This window comes from Pogoniulus pusillus, chromosome Z (genome assembly GCF_015220805.1).
Source record: "Pogoniulus pusillus isolate bPogPus1 chromosome Z, bPogPus1.pri, whole genome shotgun sequence".
Taxonomy (NCBI): domain Eukaryota; kingdom Metazoa; phylum Chordata; class Aves; order Piciformes; family Lybiidae; genus Pogoniulus; species Pogoniulus pusillus.
The window spans coordinates 31,063,886-31,087,136 of NC_087309.1; the positions used below are offsets into that span (position 1 = coordinate 31,063,886).

Consider the following 23,251-nt stretch of genomic DNA (forward strand, 5'->3'; position numbering starts at 1 on the left):
TCCTATGTACTTGTATGCCATTTGGAGCCCCCACATGAATCCTTCTGTGTAAATGTGTAAAGCATAATGAAACACTTGAAGGTAAAACACTGACTCTGATCCTGTGAGACAGGCCTGACGTGCACCAAAGCTTCTGATTTTTTCCACAGTTTTCAGAACCTTCTGGAATGCATTCACTGGAAGCTGCATCACTGACATTAACATCAACGAGAAATGGACTTGGGCACAACAGAGAAAAGTACACCTATGCTTTAGTTCTGATTTCACGTAAGCATAATGTTATAATATGAAAAGTCATATGAAAAGTACACCTGAGAGAAATATTTTTGTATCAAAAGTTTAAAAAATACTTAGAGCTCCGCTATTCATGGATCTGATGCACAGACTGCTTGGATTGCACCAACACCACCTGTACCATCTTGTCCATTACACCTACCAAGGAATTAAAGTCTTCAGGGTCTAGTTTCTAATTTGACATGGATTATTTTACAAGAAGCATGCAATTATAACAGTTTCATCAGGTGGTGTTATTGTTCATATACATTTACAAAGCTCCTTCTGAAACAAATAACACTGGATCCATACTGCACTCCTCTGCTCCTCCCACCCCTCTCTTACTCTTCAAATATCATTAGGAATAAGACTGGTGATCTCTTACCTCCATGCTGGTTTTGAATGCTCTGTTCACCTTTGCTTTGATGGTAATAATTTGCCCAACTCTGTTGAGAAGAATAACATTTTATGGTATATAATCATGCAGCTTAATCATGTGCTGATTATATCTGACTGCAAAACCACACAAGATACACTCCATCTGTGTTCTCCAGCATACAGATATACGCACATGAGGAAATAATCCTACACAAAAAGTGTTCTTTGACATCTCTGAATGATAGGGAAAGACTTCAGTTTCCAAGTTCTGGCCCAGAAAAATGCTATAACATCTCCCTTCCATCCTGACAGCATACATCTGAACAACTACTCTTCCCTATTTACCTACAATGAATATCTGAAAAGGATCATATCTTTTTACCAACACGAATTAAATTTGAATGAGAAAATAATTTATTTCTTTTTGGAATTACTAAAGTACTTATTATATGTTGATTACAAGAAGGACATTTTTCCTACAGTTGTGCTGTTGAGCAGGGCGTGATGTGCATGGCAAGTCAGAGTAACAGACAAAATAACTGGGCGTCAGGCCACTGTCTTCAGGGAATTTAAACTACCTTACAACTGCTGTGACTAGGCCCAGAGAAGGCAAAAATGCAGCCAACTACATCGGAGACAGGATAATATAACTCGGACCAGTTGAGTACCCATAAAATAGACATTTGCAGCTAAGGATTTGGCATAGTTATGACCCCAGTTTATTTTTAAAAAATAATCTTTATCATTTCTTCATAATTTAATGAATAGGATTTTGACATTTAAAGGTAAGACTTCTCTTAAGTTGCTTTTCTCAGTGCCAGTACTTCAAATAAATTGTTACCAAACACTAGAATGAGGAATAAGAAACCTGCTCCTTTACAGTACCAGACAGGAACAAGCAACTACACAGAAACTTTCTCTTTCTTGTTGCTCACAATCATGAACACAAAGGGAAACCTTTGAGTATACAGGGGTGGAAAGTGGTTACAGCAACAATTAAGACCATCTGCAGATACACGGCCCTCAACAGCTTTTGAAGTGTATGTGCAGAAGGAGTTTTTCTATCACTCAGTGCAAAGAAAAACCACAATCATTAATGTAATGGTTCTAAACTGTAGAGAAGCACCAGATCATTTACAAAAGGGATAATGTGACCAGAAAAATAACATGGTATTCACGTTTAAGTTTGGAAAACAAGTTGACACAGGAAGAACAATCAAAATCTAATAGCTGATAGCTATTAAGCCAGGCATTTCCTTTACGGCATCACAGAATTAACCAGCTTGAAAAGACCATCAAGTTTATCAAATTCAACCTATCACCTAACACCTTCTAATTAACTAAACCATGGCACTAAGTGCCTCATCCAGTCTCCTTTTAGACACCTCCAGGGACAGTGACTCCACCATCGACCTGGGCAGCCCATTCCAGTGGTCAATCACTCTTTCTGTGAAGAACTTCTTCCTGATATCCAGCCTAAACCTGACCTGGTGCAGCTTGAGACTGTGTCCTCTTGTTCTGTCACTGGTTACCTGGGAGAAGAAATCAACCCCCCACATGGCTTCAGGTAGTTGTAAAGAGTACAGAAGTCTCCCATGAGCCTACTCTTCTCCAGGCTAAACAACTCCAGCTAACAGCAGTAGATGGGAAGGCGTAGCCCTCCCAGTTCACATAACCAAAGATCACAGTATCACAGTATCACAGTATCACCAAGGTTGGAAGAGACCTCACAGATCATCAAGTCCAACCCTTTACCACAGTGCCCAAGGCTAGACCATGGCACCAAGTGCCACATCCAACCTTGCCTTGAACTGCCCCAGGGACGACGACTCCACCACCCCCCCAGGCAGCCCATTCCAGTGCCCAATGACTCTCTCAGTGAAGAACTTTCTCCTCACCTTGAGCCGAAATTTCCCCTGGCGCAGCCTGAGGCTGTGTCCTCTTGTTCTGGAGCTGGCCACCTGAGAGAAGAGAGCAACCTCCTCCTGGCCACAACCACCCTTCAGGTAGTTGTAGACAGCAATAAGGTCACCCCTGAGCCTCCTCTTCTCCAGGCTAAACAACCCCAGCTCCCTCAGCCTCTCCTCGTAGGGCTTGTGCTCGAGGCCTCTCACCAGCCTCGTCGCCCTTCTCTGGACACGCTCAAGCATCTAAGATGATCTCTACATGCTTTGTATACACTGACAGTAATACATATTAACTAAATGTTGGGAAATTATTCACATATGCGTGGAAACATTTAAATAGACAAAATCCTTTTACTTCTCATTCTCTGCTGTCACTTTCTGACCTTCCAACAGTATTACAATCTCTTCTTGACGTTCTGACCAGTTTCTTAGTGTGTGAATCTTTATTGCTTTAGCCCCCTTTAGTCATATCTTCACTCTAGCCAGCTCAAGACCTCACTGTTATTTACATCTAGAAGTCTAGAGGCTAATGGGAAAAGTTCCTAACTGTAAGAAAAAATTATTAGTAAGTCTCCCTGCATCAAAGTTAACAGGCTTTCAAAATCTTAAAGACAGAACTCAGTCAAGTACCCTGAAACATCTCTGTGTCTGTCATGTAACTCTCAAGAGGAAAATAGTAACACAGCAGCAGAGTTAATGACAACTATTAGGTAAAAAAAGACAGAACACATTCATTAGATAAATTCTAATACTGGTATCAAGTATGAGGCTTTCCTTGAGACTTTATGGATACTTGCAGAGAACATCATAGTCCTTGTCAAGAACACAAACTGGAATATAGAAGGTTTAATCTCAACGTGAGGAGAAACATCTTTACAGTGAGGGTAACAGAGCACTCAATAGGCTGCACAGAGAGGCTGTGGAGTCTCCTTCTCTGAAGACTTTGAAAACCCACCTGGATGTGTTTCTGTGCAAACTACCATGGATGATCCTGCCTTGGCAGGGGAATTGGACTTGATGATCTCTGGAGGTCCCTTCCAACCTCTAAAGTTCTGTGATTCAGTGATTATGATGTTGGATTGTCCATAAGGTCACAGCAGGGACTACAGAGGCCTCAATCAGACTAACCAGCAGAGCACTGTTCTGGACAAAGACTGTTTCTTTGACCTTTGCCAGAGACACCTCCCTGGTGGACTCTTTTCTTTGTGCAAGAACATTGCGTAAGAGAGGCTGAAAGAGGTAAGTCTGGATCTGTCTTTGAGGAAACTGCAGGGTGGGAACAAAATAATGAAGCTGGATGTGATCTCACTCAGCAGACACCAAACCCACAATAAGATGGATTTGGGCCCCACAGACATTAGATTCCCCGGCTGACTTACATCTTGCTGCTGTTATAAGCATTCTACAGGGCTAGACTCACATTTCATTGTACAAAAGTGTAGTCCTTTGGGGTCCACAGCCATGTCAGAAAAAAAAAATGTCAGAACTCATATGGTCAGACAGTAAGATAGGGCTAAGTTTCAGAAACTGTTTCAAGATTAAATGTTTTACACTGTATCAAGTCTGACTCTGAACAAACTAATTTATTCAGCCATGAGATCCCATCAACTTGGACACTGAAATAGATAGGTAAGAACAAGCAGATGCCACAGAACACTATGCATTCATTTGTAACAAGCAGAAAGATTTAAAAGGTATTGGGGTGAACTGAATATGATTCATGTATGGAGTACCAATGAAGTTTAAAGAAACGTAGCTTAAAACCAGATGTTCTTAATACCAATGAACTGGTGCATACTAAAAGAGAAGTAAGAAGGACTTGTCATCATGGCATAAAACTGAGTTTTGCAGTACATAGACCTGTGGAAATCTCTGTTTCCATGTCAACTGGAAAAAAAATGCAGAATTAGTCCTTACCAGTTGGTAACCTGAGTTAGGTAAATGAAACCTTAGAGCAATAACTTAAAGAACCATCTTTTTTAGATTTACTATGGTGAGATACAAGAGCTCTCTTATTTCACAGAATCATAGAAAGGTAGCGGTTGGAAGGGATCTCTGGAGATTGAGTCCAATCCCCCTGCCAAAGCAGGTTCACCTGGGACAGGCCATATGGGAACATGTCCAGGTGGGTGTTGAAAATCTCCAGAGAAGGAGACTCCACAATCTCTCCGGGCAGCCTTTTCCAGCATTCCCTCGCCCTCATACAGAAGAAGTTTTCTCCCATGTAGAGGTGGAACTTCCTGTGCTCCCATTTGTGTCCATTGCTCCTCATCCTATCACAAGGCACCAGTGAAAAGAGACTGGCCCCATCTTGACACTCACCCCTCAGACACATGTAAACATTGACAACATCTCCTCTCAGTCTTTTCTTCTCCACACTAAACAGCCCCAGGTCTCTCAGCCTTTCCTCAAAAGATAGATGTCCCAATTGCTTAATCATTCTCATAGATCTCTGTTGGGACTCTCTGGAGCTTGGTTGCCCAGAATTGGACACAATACTCCAGAAACAGAGTAGAGTGAAAGGAGAACCTGCTGGACACACTCTTCTTAATGAATCCCACGTATGCAAGACATTTGTGTAACCAACAGGATCAGGCAAAATTTAATAAATTACACAGTAAGAGAATGACCTGAGGCTGAGAAACAGTTAATGAAACCACTTCATGTTAACACACCTGTAGCTTATATTCATGTTAAAAATGAAGCATTGGGACTACAAGCACAAGGAGAAGCAGAGACACAGAAAAAAAAATGGAAGGAAAATGATTTTAGAAGTTCTGTCCTGCTCTCAGAAACAAGAGGGAAAATTGCTCTGAATCTACTAAAGTCTGAAATATAACACCCGAAAAAAGAAATCACCCTGACTTAATTTGTGCAACTCAAATTATGCTCTTCACAGACAGGATTTTTTCCTAAAGACAGTTAAAACCACAGAAAAATTACAGGCAGGACAAGCACTTTAAAAAACTTGTAAAACAGACCAAGAAATTGTCTTGCATTCTAGATTCAGTATGACCATGCTCACTCTTTTGTTTTGTGTTCTAGTTCTAATGCTAATGGACACTACACCAAAAATCTTCAGTACAGAAGTGCGAGTAGATGCTCATTTTGCACTTGTCTACTGCAAACAGTTTTGAATTTACATCAGCTGTACATCTGACAGACAGCTTTACTTGGCTCACAGTCAGGACAACTGCACATGCACTAGTCTGTGTAACTGGGTCCATCCCATCTAAGCACTCATTAATTTATAGACTGCAAGGTGTGGAAAAAAAACCCTCAACCAAACAAACAAAAAAAATAGAAACATTTCTGTAAAATATAGTTTAGGAGTAAATGTGTTATTTCCTCTTACAGTGTCTTCTATCTCTTGGAAAATCATGAAAAATGGTTAAAACAAAAAAATAAATCCTCTGTTATCTTGTAGACTCACTATTCAGTGATAAAGCAAAACAACACTGTTTTGTTACATGAACACATGTTAAAAAGAGATTAAAGGAAGAGATGGTAAGGAAGAAACTGAAAGAGCACTTGCAATAATAACATAAATTATACAATGACTGTTGTAGGCATGTATTCCTTATTCAACAGAGGTGAGTAATGCCCTGCAACATTCTCTTAACTAGAACCAAAGATCACTGGGCCATCAGTTTCTCACCTGGCATCCAGGTTGCCACATCAAATTAGCTAGAGTTGATTTCTGACCAGTGAAATTGATCTTTTTTCTTAGTGGGTCAGGCTACCACAGACTGAAAAGACCAATTTTGACTCTGGAGAGTTCAGTGGCCTGCCATCTCAGATTTTATAATGCCTCCATTTATCTCTGCCAAATAAGAATTTCTAGAATGCAAACATTTGACTGTTAGCTGTATTTTTTTTTACCTGGCAGCCTCTTCAAACTGTATGTCATCCATAGACGCTGTCACACAAGACACACCAGCATGTTTCTCAGCTTCAGAATAGACACATGGACACACAATTAACACATTGCATTTGCAGTAGGGTATTCCCCTGTACACTTGTGCATGAGAGACAGGGAAAAAACACAGTAGATTGCAGGTCTTCTCTTGATCACCCTAATGCAAATCTGCAGTGGGCCCCTAGGAAAAAAAGAAGCTAAAAATGGTTAAAGTTAATATTTACCATTAAATAAGGGTAACATCAGGAGATGACAGCAAATGATGACAGTGATCCCACTCAGTCTGAAAAGCTCTATTAAAGGTCTTATAAAATGAACATTTTCATGAAAGAGTGCTGACAAGCATGTTGCAAGACAAAAACAGCCACAAAGTGTTAGCCTACCCTCAAAATATGATATCATGAATATTATTTCTCTTAGAGCAGAAGTTTTGTCCATTGAGGATTCTCAGACACGGGAGAAATGTCTACTAGATCATTAGTGTGGTCACAGCAGTGGAAAGTATACTTAGTGCTGTTCTAAAACCACAAGAATTAAATGAAAACAAATATAAACATGATGTAAAAAAAATCAAAGTACTTATTACTGGAAAATATATTTACCAAAGTTCAACTTGTGCTCTTCATCTCCCTAGGAAACATTTGGTTAGGAAGAATAATGGACTCTATTTGTATCAACTATGAAAGTTAATCTGGAGAAGATAAGCATCTTTACTACTAATATTTAACAGCCCCTCTTTTTACAGCAAGGGAACCCTCACTCCAAAAATGCTTCATAAGTGAAAGAGGCAAAGAGGACTAGCAGGAAAGCTAGAAAACAGCACCACACATTTGGCAGGAGTTCTTACTCCCAAGCAGTCCAGTATTTTTAGTGATCATTTCAAGAAAAAACTTAGATGGTGCATGAGTTGTGTAAGCAGTTCCCATTGAAAATATGAGAGCAAAATATATGATGGCACTTAGTAGAACCACAGCAAAACACACTGAAAGGGAAGAGGTCACTGACAACTGAGAGGATGGAGTTGGCATTGCAATAGGTACAAGGTGATGAGTAAGGTGAGGGTAGTCATAAATGGCTTTAAAACAGAGAAAGCAGCCAGCCAGCTCAATTACATCTGGAGCAAGAAGGTGCAAATCCCAGGCGCTTGAAACTGTACTTGATGGCACTAATGCAGGTCAAAGACAGTAAAGCCACACAAATTCCTGCCTGGTATGTTGAGTTTAATGTGACACAAAAAGCAAAGTGAGAAAAGATGTCAAAAAGCCACTGTGTGCAACAGGAGTAGCCCTGTGACATGGGTGACTACAGCTGCTCTAAGCCTAATCAAGTAAAAGCAATTACGAAAGTGATCTTTGGTGGCATATTTGTAATTGATTAAGATCATCACATCTTAACCAAGGTCCAGAGAGCAAGGACAAACTTGTAGCACCTGGGGCTGTGCCACTTCAGCGCAGGGACTCAGGCTGAGATCAATTCAGAGTCCCTATGTCAAAAAGCACTGTTAACGGGTGAATCACCGAAGGGCTGAAATCCAGTGACTCCCTCAAGCTAAAATAAACCTAAAAAAAAACCCCAAAACAACCAACCAGTATGATCATACCGGGAAGTTGCTACATGCTAGGTAGTTTCTGGGTTATTGTGTGGGACAAGTTCTCCAGGATCCCACCTCCTCCTATATAAGAACAGCGGATTACATAAAGCTGCACCGAGCGCGGCACACACCTACGCAGCGAGCGCTCCACGGTCACCGCGTCGCATGGAGACGCCATGCAGACACGAGTTCCCCAAATATACCCGCTATTCTCCGCTAGGCTCATTATGGGCTGCTAATGTATGCAGCTGTACTTGGAAACGCAGTTCAGTGACAGACCCATGGCAGAGCCTTCGTCTTCGTCGTGCTTTTGATGCCACTTTCGCTTCCAGAAGTTAGCTGCGATTATAGAAGTTTTCGAAGCGGAGTTAAACCAGGCACAGAGTGCTCTGCACGCTGATTGGATTTGTGGTTGTTGGTTTCTTTCCCATCCATGCGCCAGTATTCTTAAATTAGTAGGTTTCTTTCTTCTCTTTTTTTCCATCCCCTTTTTTCCCTCATCTGCTTTTTTCCTCATCCTAACCGCCCCTGTCTCTCTTTTCACTCTCCCCTGAGATGTGACACTTCTCTCCATCCTCGTATGCTTTCTCACTCCCTTGATGCCTGTTCCTAATCTGAACCACCGAAACTCACACCCCTCCTTGAACTCTTCCCTCAAGCATCCCCCACCCTCCCCTGCCATCTCCCCAGGGCCACAATTTCGCCCCCTCCTCGCCTGTCCTTAGCCAATGTCGTGAGAGGGCAAAGGGGACGCTCTCCCCACTCAGACGTCAAATTTAAGGCACATTTCTGAGGGGAGGAGGGGGAACACCGAGGGGCCTCTCCCCGCCGGCCTGAAACACCTCTCCTCGCCAGCCGCCGCCCTCAGCCCCCCGGCCCCGGCCGCCTGCCGCAGCGTTGCCGTCCCTGTACCTGCGAGGCAGGCAGTCGCATCCATCCATTTGAGGAGCTGCCCGGCGCTCAGCTCGCCGCGGTGGTTGGCATGGGCCGGGAAGATGGTCTGGCACATGCAGACATCGCCGCCCGCCGCCCCTGCCGTCCCGAGCCTCTCCATGGCGCCGGGAATGCGGAGGGCAGCGGCGGCCGAAGCTCTCTCCCCGGGCACGGAAAGGCAGCAGTGCTGCCACCAGCCCAGCCTCTCCTCTGCCTGCGGTGCTTGGGCGGGTCCATCCCGCCCCGGCGCTCCCGGGCAGAGGTGGAATGGACCCGGCCCGGCCTCCGACGCTGCCCAGACGGGGAAAGAGCGTGCACGCCGACGGTGCCTGGGGTGCTGGATCGCGAACGGGGGCACCGCAGATCGTACGGGGGACGCGAAGGTGAGAGGGGGCTGGCAGCGGCACTGCGGCCCGCTTGTACTGCCCTGCTTCCCGTTTCCATCCCGTGCTCCGGGACCTCTGGAGCCACCTCATGGCCTGGCGTCAGCCACCGAGAGCCTGTGCTGTAGCCTGTAGGTGTTTTTCGGCATGCACCTTACCAGCGAAACTATCTATAGTTTGTCTAGGATTATTAAGTAAATAAATAAATTAAATCAGTCTGGCTCTCTTATCACCAACTTTACAGCCTGGCAGATGGACCCAGAGATGACAGTTCCCATGTCCAGATGCTGGTGACCCTGGTAGGAAAGTGCCACAGCCTAGTGAAACAGTGTCACTGCTGCCATGGGCATTTTGACACCTACCTTGGTGGTCACAGCTTCAGTCAGTATTCCTGCGTAAGTTAATAACTGGAAACCTTAGAGAGGGTTCTTTCTCTCATATCCTTCTCCTCTTGTGGCTGGTAATGTCCTGCAGGGTATTGCTGGTCCTGCAAACTATGAAAATACAACGAAGGAAGGAGACTCAGTGTGTCAACAGGCACTGCTGAGGAAGAGTAGAGAAAATGCTTCTCAGTCATCAGGAAGGACAACTTTTGACTATTGTTGTGGATACAGCTTTATTACTATAGAGGGCTCAAGAGAGGAGGTTGGAGACCCATAAGAAATCCCTCATAAGCCCAGCTCACCAGCTGTTGCTTCAATATAGCAGTGTGTGACCTGCAAATGATCTTTAAGGGAAGACTGTGACTTATATTTGACTCTGTGGTATACTGCACACACACATGCCCAGTATAGTTTTCAATAGAGCAGCAAGACTGTTTTCAGCCTTCCCATTTTATTATCTAGTTACTACTTGCTACCCACAATTGCAACGACAGGCTTCCCAAGATTGTTAAAAACATACAGAACTAAATTTATACCCTGAAAGATCCAGTCTTAACACCCAGGAAAATTTGGACTTTAACAAACCTACCTCACCAAGACCGTGTTTCTCAGTGCAGTAGGGATTTTCTTGCGCATGGTCTGTTGCTATCATTGCACTACAGCAGATCTCTGGTTCTTTGTCACATACTCTTTTGGCAACAGGATGGCTGTACCATCAAAGTAGTTACATTCCAGAGGATACTGGCTCTGAAAATGAGCATGCTGTGTTATCCCTTAGATTTATTTCTAGTCTGCTGCTTCAGGGAAAAGAAAAAAAAAAAAAAAGGTTGCACTGATTTCTCTTTTCTTCTTTGACTGGCTTCTGTGAAGGAAAGAAACACTCTTTTGGAAGTGGTGGTGTCATACCTCAGTCTTGCTACCTAAATGGAGTTTGTAAACTGTTTTTTTTTCCTTCTTTGCATAGTACATATGATGAAAACTCAAGTACCAACTTCTCACACCATGGATTCTGGGTAATAACCCGTACTGTGTATGTTGTCTGCTGTGAGATAAGGAGCTACAAAGCTGCTCATTTCACAGAGAGATAAAGTCTGAATTTGCTCACATTCCAACTTCCTGAAGTGCGGGGAGGAGTATGTGCTTCAGAGCAAATGGTCAGCCAGTCTCTCTTAGGAGGAATTTTAGAGTAACAGAATAGATAACTTCTCTCAGTTATGTTGGTGTAACAGAAAGTTGGCATTTGGAATGCAGGCCTCAGAGAGGACACCAGGTAAAAGAAGTTGCCCTTCAAGAACAGGAATGGCTACCCACAATCCAAATGACTGTGTTGGACATTTGGCAGACACACTTGGAGAGTGAGTTGAGGGAACTCACAGACTAAAATGCCCTTTTTTAAGCTGCCTTTCTCCTCTTTTTAGGCCCACTCATTGGCTGAGGTTGTTGTGTCTAATGCTTGCCTTCCAGTTGACTTAATTGGCTACTTTAGTTCCACTGGAATTACTGAGTATTTTACAGTTTTCATTGTATTTATCCTCAGAAAATACCTGCAAGGTCAATCTCCTTTCACAGCTGAAAAATTAGCAAACTTGTTACTGGTTTAAATTCACAGAGGAGATCTGTGCTTTGCAAAGGTTTCCCATTTGAAAAGTATGTTTTGTAGCACAGTAGGCTGTACTGGTATCACCACCAGATGAAGATAGCTGAATCAACACTGTGTGGCTGAAGTGGTCTGTAAAAAGCATCTTTGTGAACCATCAAGATTTCTCTTTACTGATGCCCCCAGTAGTGAGATGTCAAAGAAAGATGGAAGCTATCTTATCTCCCCTACATCCAAACCTACACATCACTCAGTCACTAACTTTAGTGAAATTGTTCATCTCAAATGAGAATTGATGTTGAACTTAATTTCTGGAGTCTGGTTAACCGACTAAGAAACTAACTTCATTGAAAACTGTTGTTTGCTAATGCAGTTATAAAAAGTAGTTGTCAATAAGTGATTCCCACTTAATGGTGTGAGGCTTCTCCTGCTGAACTGAAATAGTAGCAACAAGAGGTGTGACACTGTTTTAAATAAATTTACAAAGCAAGACCAGAATGGGCATTAGATTATCTCCTATTAACATGCCTTTCTACTTGAGGCAATGTTAACTTTAAAAAGCTTTGTGCAGCACAGTAGCATATGTCACCAGCATGGTGAAGAACAGGCCACAATGCAATCACTGTAGAATTGTACCAGCAGAGGTAAATAATTTTATTAATAAAAGATGAGTTCAGTATTAAATGTGAATAAATCTTGTGTAAAGTAAACCCACTATGGCTAGTAAGAAGTACTATACAATCATGCATCGTTTAGGCAAGCTGGCATTCCCCTCCATTAGTAGTGTAGCTGTCCCAGACCTCCATTTCATCCACATCTGAATTCATTCTAAGACATGGTATAGAACAAGAGTGTAGCAAAGAAGATCCAATTATGAACCAAAATTCCATAGAAGTATGTCATCTAGAATTGGCTTTTGGGTTTCTACTAAAATGCTTTCTGCATAACTGCAGAGCTTTCATGTTCTGTGGAAAGTAAGACTAATGTGACAATCATGACATCATTAACACTTTGACAAATATTTTCTTACTAATGGAGACAGCAGCTGTAGGACAGGCCTCCAAAATGTGTATTTTTAATACTGTGTTAAATACAGGTGTCAGCTACTGCAGTGAATCAACTACATTGTGTAGCTGTGCACCTTTGTTAAGCATATACATCCACATTCTTGAAAAAAATGTCTGGCTGACTCAAGTTTTAATATGTTATTTTCATAACCCTAGTTATTTTGTGGGAAAAAGAAGGGGTTGTTTTCTTGACACAGCTTGTGAAAATACAAATGCTTCTTGTAAAATGAAACTTTATTCTAAAATGTATCCAAAATTGCAAGACACAAGCACCATTAAACAGATAAATAGACATATATTTATGTACAGAGCATCAAAACACAAAACAATTGTTAATATAATTCTTATACCATTTTTAATGAGTATCCATCAATAAAACTTTACAATTTAAAGAAGACTTTTCAGTTGCAAAACAGTTGTAAAATCATATGTATAAATTATGTTTACTACAATTCCAATAACAGAGGCAAAGTAAAATACAAAAATAATAATCAATACTGCAAATCCAAATACAAAACCCAAAGAAATGCCGCACAGGTACATATGTACACTGGATGAATTCATGCAGCTAGGCAGTGCAACAAATTAACTGCTGAGTTTAACTTATCACAAAATGGAACGACCATGTCGGCAAACAGAAGAAAATACTTTTTCTTTTTTTTTTAATAAATCATAGTGCATTTTGAAGTTAGACTTTACAAAATGATTGTTGAGTGATATACTTCTACAATTCCCCATGTGATCTGATATTCCCCAACTCCTCTCCTGCAAAATAAAACACAAATGACAAAAGCTAAAACCCCCACTGTAGAATGGAGTCTGATGTACTGGTACCATTTTGGGTTTTATTCTTGGTATCAGACTTGTTTGCAAGTGTCCACGTCCCCTGGGACAAGCATTACTCCTTGCTACCAGAAGTTAATCTTTCACACTCCAAAGCTATCTCCATAAAATCAATCTCACATGATGCTTAGACTGTAGTGGTTTAAAGAGACAGAGCTGAGCCTTGAAAAAAAGAACTCTTCAATCCCTGCGAAGCACAGAGAGAGAGCAAAACAGAGGACAGAGAGACCTCATCATTCCTGAAGCTCCTATCCCTAATTGCTTTAATTACTTAAACACAGAATAACAAGAGTCTTTTATGGCTTGGATGAAATTTATGCTAATTTGCTGGGCAAGCGCAAAGCCCTTATTTCTCCACAGGGCTTGCCTTTCACAGTGCAGAAGGCTACAATTGGTTGGTTAAGGGAAGCCTCGGGCAATCATCTCAAAAAATACTTCAGTGGTTAAAAACAAAATTTTAAGAGATAAAGAAATAAAATCTAAACAGAATCTCTTAAAAGCTGCAATTTCTTGTGTAGCTGCGATGCTAAAATACGACTGTTCACCTTTCAGTTCTGCGCTGGTTGGTGTATCATGAACATGTAGCTATAACTGAGGTTCATATCACATTGAATATAACTGGTTAAGTGTCAAAATTAGATGAGATACAATTACACACTTTGACACTTGTTTGTTTTCTTAAAATCTCAAGTGATAAGCACGCTCAGTGTTTTCACTAGGAAGTTACTGCTAAAATGCTACATTTCTTTGCTGAGAAGACATTAATTTACAGCAGCCTGTAAACTACTGAAGAGTTGCCCCCTGCATCCTTTGTGCTTCCAATAACCCCATTTTAGAAGCCATTTCCAACTTTCAAGTTAGTAGGAGTTTTGAGCAGAAAAGGATGCAGAAAAACACCTGTACTGGGTAATCAATGTAGCAGTTTATACAGCAGTATTTCTAAATTTCCAGCATGCAAGTACATGTAGAGAGAAGCTAAGAGACAGCATGCAGCAGTGATATGGCACTGTGCTTATGTCTGATGAGAATACTAGGACATTTTCACCCAGGAAAATATAAATGTTAGACCCAGAAGACTCAAATAGCCAGTATTAATGAAGCCATCAGCTACTATGTAGTAAAGAATACCCCAAAAGAGGGAAGAAGTTTGTCTGCTCATAGCTTATAGATACTGAAGCTGAAGAGAATTACGAAGGCACGATACAAGCCTGTATTTCTTGTAGATTACATATATTCATATATTTTTGCTCATACTACCTCAAGATACTGAATAGTAAAATAATAACTGAAGATGCAAATGTTAATTGAAAATTAAGCACTAAAAAGAAATGATTGCTGGAGAAGATAGCTCATTACTTGCTACATTTCCACCCTTCCTGCATGGTGAGCTTATCCACCTTTCCTACAGTGGCCAGCAATGCTCATCAAGATATTCAAAGAACAAGCTGATCCACTGAGAAAACAGGAAGAGTGTCAGACAACAGACAGAATGGCTTTACAGATCTGTAAAGTTGTCAGTAAGTGGCTGCCACAGCAATCTTTCCCACTGCAACTGTCTTACCTTTGGCCCAGAATTTACTGAGCACCCAGAAACAGTAACTGGAAATTCATACCCATCTTCATGCAGAGATGAGGCTAAGATAATCAGTGAAGATAACATTTTGGTTAAGTTCGGCTCTCAAAATATTGAACAGCAGGGCAGGGATTGTACTAGCATATCATAAATAACAATTCTCATTTTTTTTTATTCGTAGCTACACAAGATGCCTATCATTTTCCACACGGGATGACTCACAGCTCAGGAAATAAGGCAAATCTATCAATAACACTAATGTTAAACTCACATAAAAATCACACCTACTTTTGTGTGATGAATTTATACGGCAACTTCGGAGGCAGCTGCTGTCTCAGCCCCAGCTGTGAGAATGTGGACACTTCATGAAGTGCAAGTTAGAACCTTCAATGTTTTCATGCTTAAGCTACTCCTCAGTTGGCAACAAGACTGATACAACTTGCTGTTTTGATTTTGTACCAGCAGTTAATGGTGAAAGCTATCAAGTTGAACTAGAATAAAGTAGGTGTATGGTGCAAGCCTGAGGTGATACTTCCTGTAAATGGGCTTTCCTAATCTGCAGTAATGCTGTCTGAAAAGATCAGGTCTATCTAAAACTGGACACTTTCCTCATCTCCAAACCAGCATGTGAAATCATATACAGTTACTACAAGTTTACAAAAAAATCCCCCATAAACTCCCTTTGCTACCTGTACTTTCACAACCCTAAATTAGGAGCTCCTAGATTTATCCCCTAAAGCTCTCAGGGATGAAATCTTCAACCATCCCTAGAGAGCATGAGCATTAATATCTCAGTTACAACCTCACAGCTGAATTTAAAAGCAGCATATGCTATTGCTGGTGTTGATTCTTCTATGCATGTGTTTCTTCATGTGTTACTTTCAGTGAATGAATGAGTGCAGGCAAAGAGAGCCCAATTTACAGATACAGGCAAGGATTTCTAGGCAGGTATAAACCTAGAAATGTCCAAATAAGTCATTCAAGTTACACTGGTTTATAAAAAAAAAGGAAGTGAAGACAAAGATGATAGCAACTATGGGGCAGAAATCTCGAGTTTGAGATTGAAGGTCTCAGAAACTCCTATGGTAGCCACTCAGATTCAGGTTCTTAGGAGCTGCATTATTCTTTCCTATACCAGGCTTAAATAAGTAAGACTTTCGCATAGCAGGATACAAAGCTATATATAAACACATGGGTTTATTCATTCCACCTAGTTGTAGGCCCTTAAAAGTGTGAAGGATTCATCAGTGGAGAGTGCAATTGCTGCCATATTCAATACTTCAGAGGCATCTCCTCTTCTGTCATTCCTCCGACTTAAAGAAGAGACCTAGGCTGGTAAGTCTTAGATAGCTACAATTAGGGTAGGATGAATTAGGCCACAGTGTGGAGCAGAAACAAGTGGTGGTACAGTATTACCATTACAAAACACAGTTTGTAACAGCCTTGTCTGAGGCTCCAACTCAGATACACTTTGTGGTTGGTGACCCACATGGTTCACGTCTTTATGGCTCCCCAATCTTGAAAGGAATTTTAAAACATAAAAGTAAGGCTTGACTTTATGTCCTTGTGTCCCTTGTTTGGGTGCTAGACAAGGGAACCTCCTCGAACACCGGAGTCCCAGAGCTGTGCCACAATGGTGATCAGAGGCAGTCTCCGAGGGGAGGGTCTCTGAATATACAAATGCACACAGGGTTGTGTTTTGGTACAACAAAACCAACACTGCCAAACTTCTTGGCACTTCAAAACAGCTGTGGAAAACAGCTGTATATTTCAAAAAGGAAAATGAAAGATGGGAAGCTTTCAAGGGTAAGTCTGTTTTCTGACACAGCCAAAGGGCTTCACACGAAGATCTGTCTGTGGTACAACTCCTTCCAAGGGCTGCAGCTGGAAAATTTACAATGCCCCAAAGCAAGATCCTAAACCATTTGGAAAGGGATCACTGTCAGGCAGTGTGTTGGACCTTTCATCAACACAGATTACTGCCCTTCTGAAACCATCCCAAAAGCTGCTTTCAAAAGTTACACACAAGGTCTGGAGGAGTTGGGAGTGGTCATCGAGCTAAAAAACCACTTACACATCCACGTATTTATGATGCTGTGGAAATTTCGTACAGTCTTTTTTAACTCTTTCAGTATGGCATGGTTTGGCTCTTTGTGGTAGCTGCCAATAATGAAGACAAAGCACACACTGAGGAGAAATACAGCTGTTCTGAAACACAAGAACTTTCTGAGATCCCCATTATCAATATTAATGCTTAAGGTCAGAGGCAGTATCAAGTTTTGCATGTATTTCTTTACATGAATATTTATATTGACAAATTTAGTTCTTGCTGGTTTGGAAAACTACTAAGATTTTCTATAGTTTCAGAGTCTGGGGTCTGAACGTTAGTTTAATTGATGATGCTTAAAGTAATCGCCCCCCCCCCCCGCCCCCCTCCCCCCAAATAGACTTGCCCAATTGTTTAAACATGACCTGCAAATAACCTGGGGTTATGGGATGAGGATTACCCTGTTGTTTTGTGTGAAGAGTTGAAGCAATCTGCAGAAACTTTTTTTTTTTTTCCCACTTTAGAAATACAGGGAATTTATCTACAGAGTGGCTTGGAACTGTGAGGAACATTTATTGCAAATACTCAAAGTTTTACATGAAAAGGTGAAGGTGCAAAGTCATTTACAAAGACTGCCTTTATTCAAAAGATTAACCTAGTAATTTAAACTACCGATAAAAACAAATAGAACACAGAACTTAAAATAGTACAAGTAAGAATCCCCTTCAACTTTCCCAGCTTTTTAATTTTTCACTTTTTTTTTCACATTGTCTTTCATCAGTTTAGACAAGACTTGAATTTCCGATGTCAGAAGCCAGCAAAGAACACATACACATTTTCAAGTCTTTGCTGTGCATCATAAAATACCAAAAAAGAATCCAGAGTTCAAGAATTCAGATTATTTTTCTATCTCAATAAACAGACAAATAATTAAATTCTTAAAACACTGCCTCATGTAAAGCCTGTCGTAGCTGGGGACGAAGACACAACACGAAGGCAGTGTTCTACCTCCTGCATACCCTCAGAGGTGGGTTTCTGCCCTGGCACTGATGCAGAAGTTTCTGGACAAAAGCTCAGAGACACCAGAGGAAACACTACTGTGTCTTTGCAAGGAAGCCCGCAGGCCGGCAAGGTCTCTCTGTGACACTCTGCTAAGGTCCCATTGGTGCCTTGGCCAGGGAACATCAAGAGGAGAAATCTTCCTCCCTCCTGTGCAGTTCCCTGCACAGGGTCTGATCTCTCAGGCTTGCGGGTACCCATAGTTGGAAAGCAGGCACTGCGCGCCCAGCAGGGAGCCATGGAGCATGCTCACCTGCAGCTGCCTGTTGTCAGCTAAAACCCAACCCCACACTCTCGAAAAGGATATGAGCTAGGCTGAATTCTCTTGCGTTACACTTAATATTCCTGTAAATGGCTTGTATAGCTGCTGTTTGAAATAAATTCTGAAACCACTAAGCGTGCTTAACAAAGCTTCAAACTATATGTGAACAGCAAGTTTCGATGACAGAACAAGTACTGTTGTAGCGTATAATACACAAAGCTGTACAATCAAAAGCCACCTCTTGCTTCAAAACAAGAATTTACAGTAGTAAGCAATGGTGACAAGGTTTCTTACACAAAACCTACAAGAATTTACAGAATATGCATGGATCACTGAGGTTATAATGCCAGCAGTAGACTACACAGAGTATCTTGTGCAATGTGAACAAAGTTGACAATAGTTTACCAATGCTTTAAGTAATTCACATAAATATGCTAACCCACCAGTTATCAAAATTTCCTCCTCTCCACACCAGAAACAAGTGTTTGCAGATGCGTGTACAGCAATCTCAAATAAGAAAAAAAAAAAGTTATTTTCTGTTGTTTTAGGCAAACATGCACAAAATAGATGCACTGCAACATTTTTGCACAGGGATACTTGCCACAAAAAAAAAAAAAAAAAAAAAGGAAAGAAAATAAAAAGAAAGAAAAAGCCCTCAAAATTGGTCTCTAAGCAAATACAACGTATTGATTCACACTTCTCAAAACAGCCACTACAAGGCTAAAAAAGTTTATTGTATGGATGCTTTTTATCCTGAAAAAATATAATAAAAATTTACTTGGTTCTCAACTAAGAGAAAGCTCCAGCTTCCACTTAACTCCTGTCACCCTTCTGTGTCTGTATTTCAGCCCTACTTTAGGAACTTGTATTGTCTTACTTAACCATTACTGTAAAATCTAAATCAAAACCAGGAGTTAATCAGAAAAAATAAAACAGACTTGGGAACAGCTTATACCTGCTTTGAACATTATGTTTATAGACAGCAATTTAGCAAACACTGCTTCTTTTCTGCTGAACTGTTGGACGTGTTCTGTGTTCCCGATTAGAGAAGGTCTTTGACATGTGCTGGAAGGGCACGTGCACTTTGCTCATCTGTAACCAAAGGTGTGGCCTGTGGATATTGTAGTCCCTGGCCCACAGCCTGCCTAGATCAAGAAATCCAACTTCTTTGCTGGGTGCTACAGACTCTGCAGGGTGCACCTCTGCATTAAAAAAGAGAGCAGCTACTGAATCCTAGCTTTGGCTGCTAACATGCTTGTTGTCAGTAACATACTTTTCAAACTCTCCTAATAAATTACAGCTTTAGTGAATGTCTACTTCAGTTAAATACGCTCTATTTGGATTTGACTTTCCTCTAGTCTGCATGGCAATCATCAGCTTTTGTTTCAAGCTATTTTACGTCTAATGCCTGAGTCTGTGAGATGCTAACTTTCAGACTCTTGCACAGTAAGAGCTCTCAGGATATTGTACTGCCACTCTGCACTTCTTGTTACTCTCAGTGTCTATAATGAAATTAACTCTCTACGGTAGGGCTCTAGTTCCAAATGTGAAAAACTTTCTGTATGTTTATTGAGCAAATAGTTCTTAAATTTTTGTGCAAAGATCAGGCATAGTACATTTAATGGGAAAATCCAAATGAGAGAGAGGAACCCAGGAAGATTAAACAACAAAAACAAAGCCTACAAACATCCAGTTCATCCAGTTGATAATTTGACTCCTCAAGGATTGGAGCAGTTGTTCCATAGTAATAATTCTTCACAACAAAAGCAATTAGTGATGATTCTCTCTATAGGGACAAACATAAGTTTGGTCATGGTTATTGTTCTAATTCCCTCTTCATCTGAGGGACTGCAGACATCGCTGTAACAGACCAAACTTCTAAATTGTGTGGTCTATTTCCTAGTACACCCAGGGTATAGAGAATGCATCACCTTACAAAATCCCCATGTTTTGTGCTGATTCTCTGTGAAAACTGGTCCAAAACTCTTAGCAAAATTAGGCTTCTTGTCTCAGCATTGTAAAATCTTAAGGGAGCCCCAGACCTAACTGCAAGAAGAATTGTTCAAGTTCTCAAGAGAACAGCGAGGTAGCGTATGAATACCTTATTTCTGAACACACACCTGGTGGATATGTTATACAATCCTTAATTACCAGAACAAGCCTGCCTGACCACTTGGCTACTCTTCTGAGAGATACAACCACAGAACCCTGCACAGCTAAGGGGCAGCCTGAATCATCTATGAGATACAGTGAAAACACAGAATAGATAAATGAAATGACTGTTTGTGAATTAGGATTTTACAAAGTCATACATATCAGATGTTAGTCAATCCACTTTTTAGGGATGTGGAAGGAGCTTTCAGCATAAGGTCCAGCTGTATTATACACAGCAGCAAGGTTGAGTAAATACTGTTTTGATCTGATTTCCCCCAAACCATATCTTTTTAGCAAATATTTATGATTCAAATAATTTTTTTTTTAAAAAAGTAATTTGTTTTCTCAGTTTCTTTTGCACACTGAAATTCAATAGTGGCTAGAAAGTGACCATGTCAAATTATAACTGAAAACTGCATTTTTATTAAATGTGAAAACATGTACCCAAGAAAATCTTTATACATTTTTATGGCAAGTTTTCCCATTACATGAGAGACTTTCTTACACAATTTAAGATTAAAGGAAGAACAGTGGCCAAAGAGAAGTTTGGACTAAAATGGCAAAGCTGTTACCTATGGCTGCACAGTTTAAAACAAGATGGAAGGACAAGTTCACGAAAAATAGCTCATGTAGTAGTGAACAATGCTGTAATAAACTAAGAAAGAGAAGAAAGCCAGATTTGTTTCATGTATCAGTACTAGATACATAAACATGCTCCTGCATTGGTAAAATTGTTAAAATAATGCCTCTTTAGGGAAGACTTAATTTGAGCTTCTAGACTGGCAACGCTCAAGCGTGGGTTTAGCACATTAGCAATTCTGCTTTCTTGAAGGATACTACTTAATTCTTAAATCTGTTTAAAATTAACTTTGTGCAGGCTTTATTTCAAACCACTGTGAATGTATTTGCAGGATCAGAGTTTTAATGTGCTGAGTAGATGTTCCATTTATTTTCTCTAAATTTGTTACTCTAATTTGTTTCCAAGATAACAGCACTGGCAGACAATTTGCATGCATGCGCTCAAAGCAGTAATTTAGATGAGGACTTCTTTTTCATTTTTCAGGTTGAAATGTAATCTTGGTAATTTCATCAGACCCTCTTTATTTTGCACTGTTTATTCAATTTATATATCTGCCAAATAATGTCACACCACAGATAGATTATATATTTCACTCAGCTCAGGGTAAAATCCTACCAAAAAATGATCTTTTGTGAGTGGTTCCATCAAGGCCTCGGTAGGACAACTGGCATCACCAGCAGCTTATATGTTTGGAAAGTGAAGAGAAATGTGCACGCTAGAATTTTAGAGTTGTTTTGTACCATTAAAACCTGAATTAGATCCTTAGTGTGATCATTTTGAAGAGAAGCGAGCTGTTGCTGCTGAAAGAGGTTTTGGGGGTTTATTTAAAGATGTGTCTTGTCAGGATCCTCATCCTCAGGGCCCAACCAAACCTAAGTGTGCCCAGGAGAGGAGCTGTGGTTATATCATCACTTAGAGTGAATTAAAGAAAAATAATTTTACCTGTGCTGATCTTTTATTTCATATTGTTAAACTCCACTTTACCCTTTCCAAATGCAAATGTGCAGGGCTCTAATACTGAGGAATGCAGTGCATATTTAGCAATAACAACAAAGAATTAGAGCTGACTACGAACAGGAGATAACACTTAAAAATAATTAGCTGATCTGAGAAGTAGAGATCAGTGCAACATATATCAACTGAAAAGTCACGTTAACTGGCAAAGTGAAAAAAGAATAAAATATTTAACAATGAATATTGTAACAGCTGGTCCCTCACTAAATTACCCATCTAATTCCAACTCATCTTTACATGGAGTATTTCACTTGCTAGCCACAGAGTAGGGGAAAATTCTAATTATTTTTAGCCAGCTCAAGGAGCTCTCTTTTTGACACATTAATTGCTATCCATACAGAAGCAAGATTCTATTAACTTCTTTTTAATTTATTTAAAAAAAATAATTAGCATACTTGTTTCTTGTGTATTCCCACTGCAAGGGAAAGCAGCAGCTGAATTGTCTTAGGACAGGGGGCATTTAATCCCATGTTAAGGGGAGAAGGTTGGAGAGTCTGAGAGTTACTACCATCTCTGAATATGTCACCCATTGGTTGTATGGGCTCAGCATCCAGAAGGGTTCCAAACAGAAGCTAGCATATGCAGGCTTAGCCACATGCTGATGGATGACCCTCTGACTGGGAGACTGTCACTCCAAGATGCCTCTGAGTAGAGCTAAGGCACATTTATGTTGCTGGGCAGCTAACAGTGTGTCATGACTCAAAGTTACTGCCATGTTTTTCACATGCCTGAAACTCACTCTGCAGTGGAGGGGGGAACCCAGAGTAACTGTAGTTCCTCTGCATGCTCAGACAATTAAGAAAATACTGCAACCCATACATGCAGATATCCATGTAGTTTTTTTAATGCACATCTCAGGCTACGTGCTTTACATGTGAGTCATACAGCTTCTTCCTTGCTCTAGACATGGAGATAAGATCTGGGCTACATGGAAACAGAATCTTGGTATGAACACAAGCCCTACGAGGAGAGGCTGAGGGAGCTGGGATTGTTTAGCCTGGAGAAAAGGAGGCTCAGGGGGGACCTTATTGCTGTCTACAACTACCTGAAGGGTGGTTGTGGCCAGGAGGAGGTTGCTCTCTTCTCTCAGGTGGCCAGCGCCAGAACGAGAGGACACAGCCTCAGGCTGCGCCAGGGGAAATTTAGGCTGGAGGTGAGGAGAAAGTTCTTCACTGAGAGAGTCATTGGACACTGGAATGGGCTGCCCAGGGAGGTGGTGGAGTCACCGTCCCTGGAGCTGTTCAAGGCAGGATTGGACGTGGCACTTGGTGCCATGGTCTAGCCTTGA

At 40.9% G+C, this 23,251-nt stretch overlaps 1 protein-coding gene across 4 annotated transcripts in view; it reads right to left on the bottom strand.

Annotated features, from left to right (window-relative positions):
* ACOT12 (acyl-CoA thioesterase 12) overlaps positions 1-9,199 on the bottom strand; it is a 43,004-nt gene extending 33,805 nt beyond the window's left edge. For 2 of the 4 annotated variants that reach the window (XM_064140292.1, XM_064140290.1), the window contains exons 1-3: positions 8,981-9,199; positions 6,441-6,510; positions 659-719 (exon numbers count right to left, since the gene is read on the bottom strand). In XM_064140292.1, the coding sequence (XP_063996362.1) occupies positions 659-719; positions 6,441-6,510; positions 8,981-9,122 (273 nt within the window). In that variant the 5' untranslated portion in view covers positions 9,123-9,199. The remainder of the gene's footprint in view (positions 1-658; positions 720-6,440; positions 6,511-8,980) is intronic. The other 2 variants (XM_064140291.1, XM_064140293.1) reach the window with 2 other exon arrangements.
* Between the last annotated feature and the right edge of the window lie 14,052 nt (positions 9,200-23,251).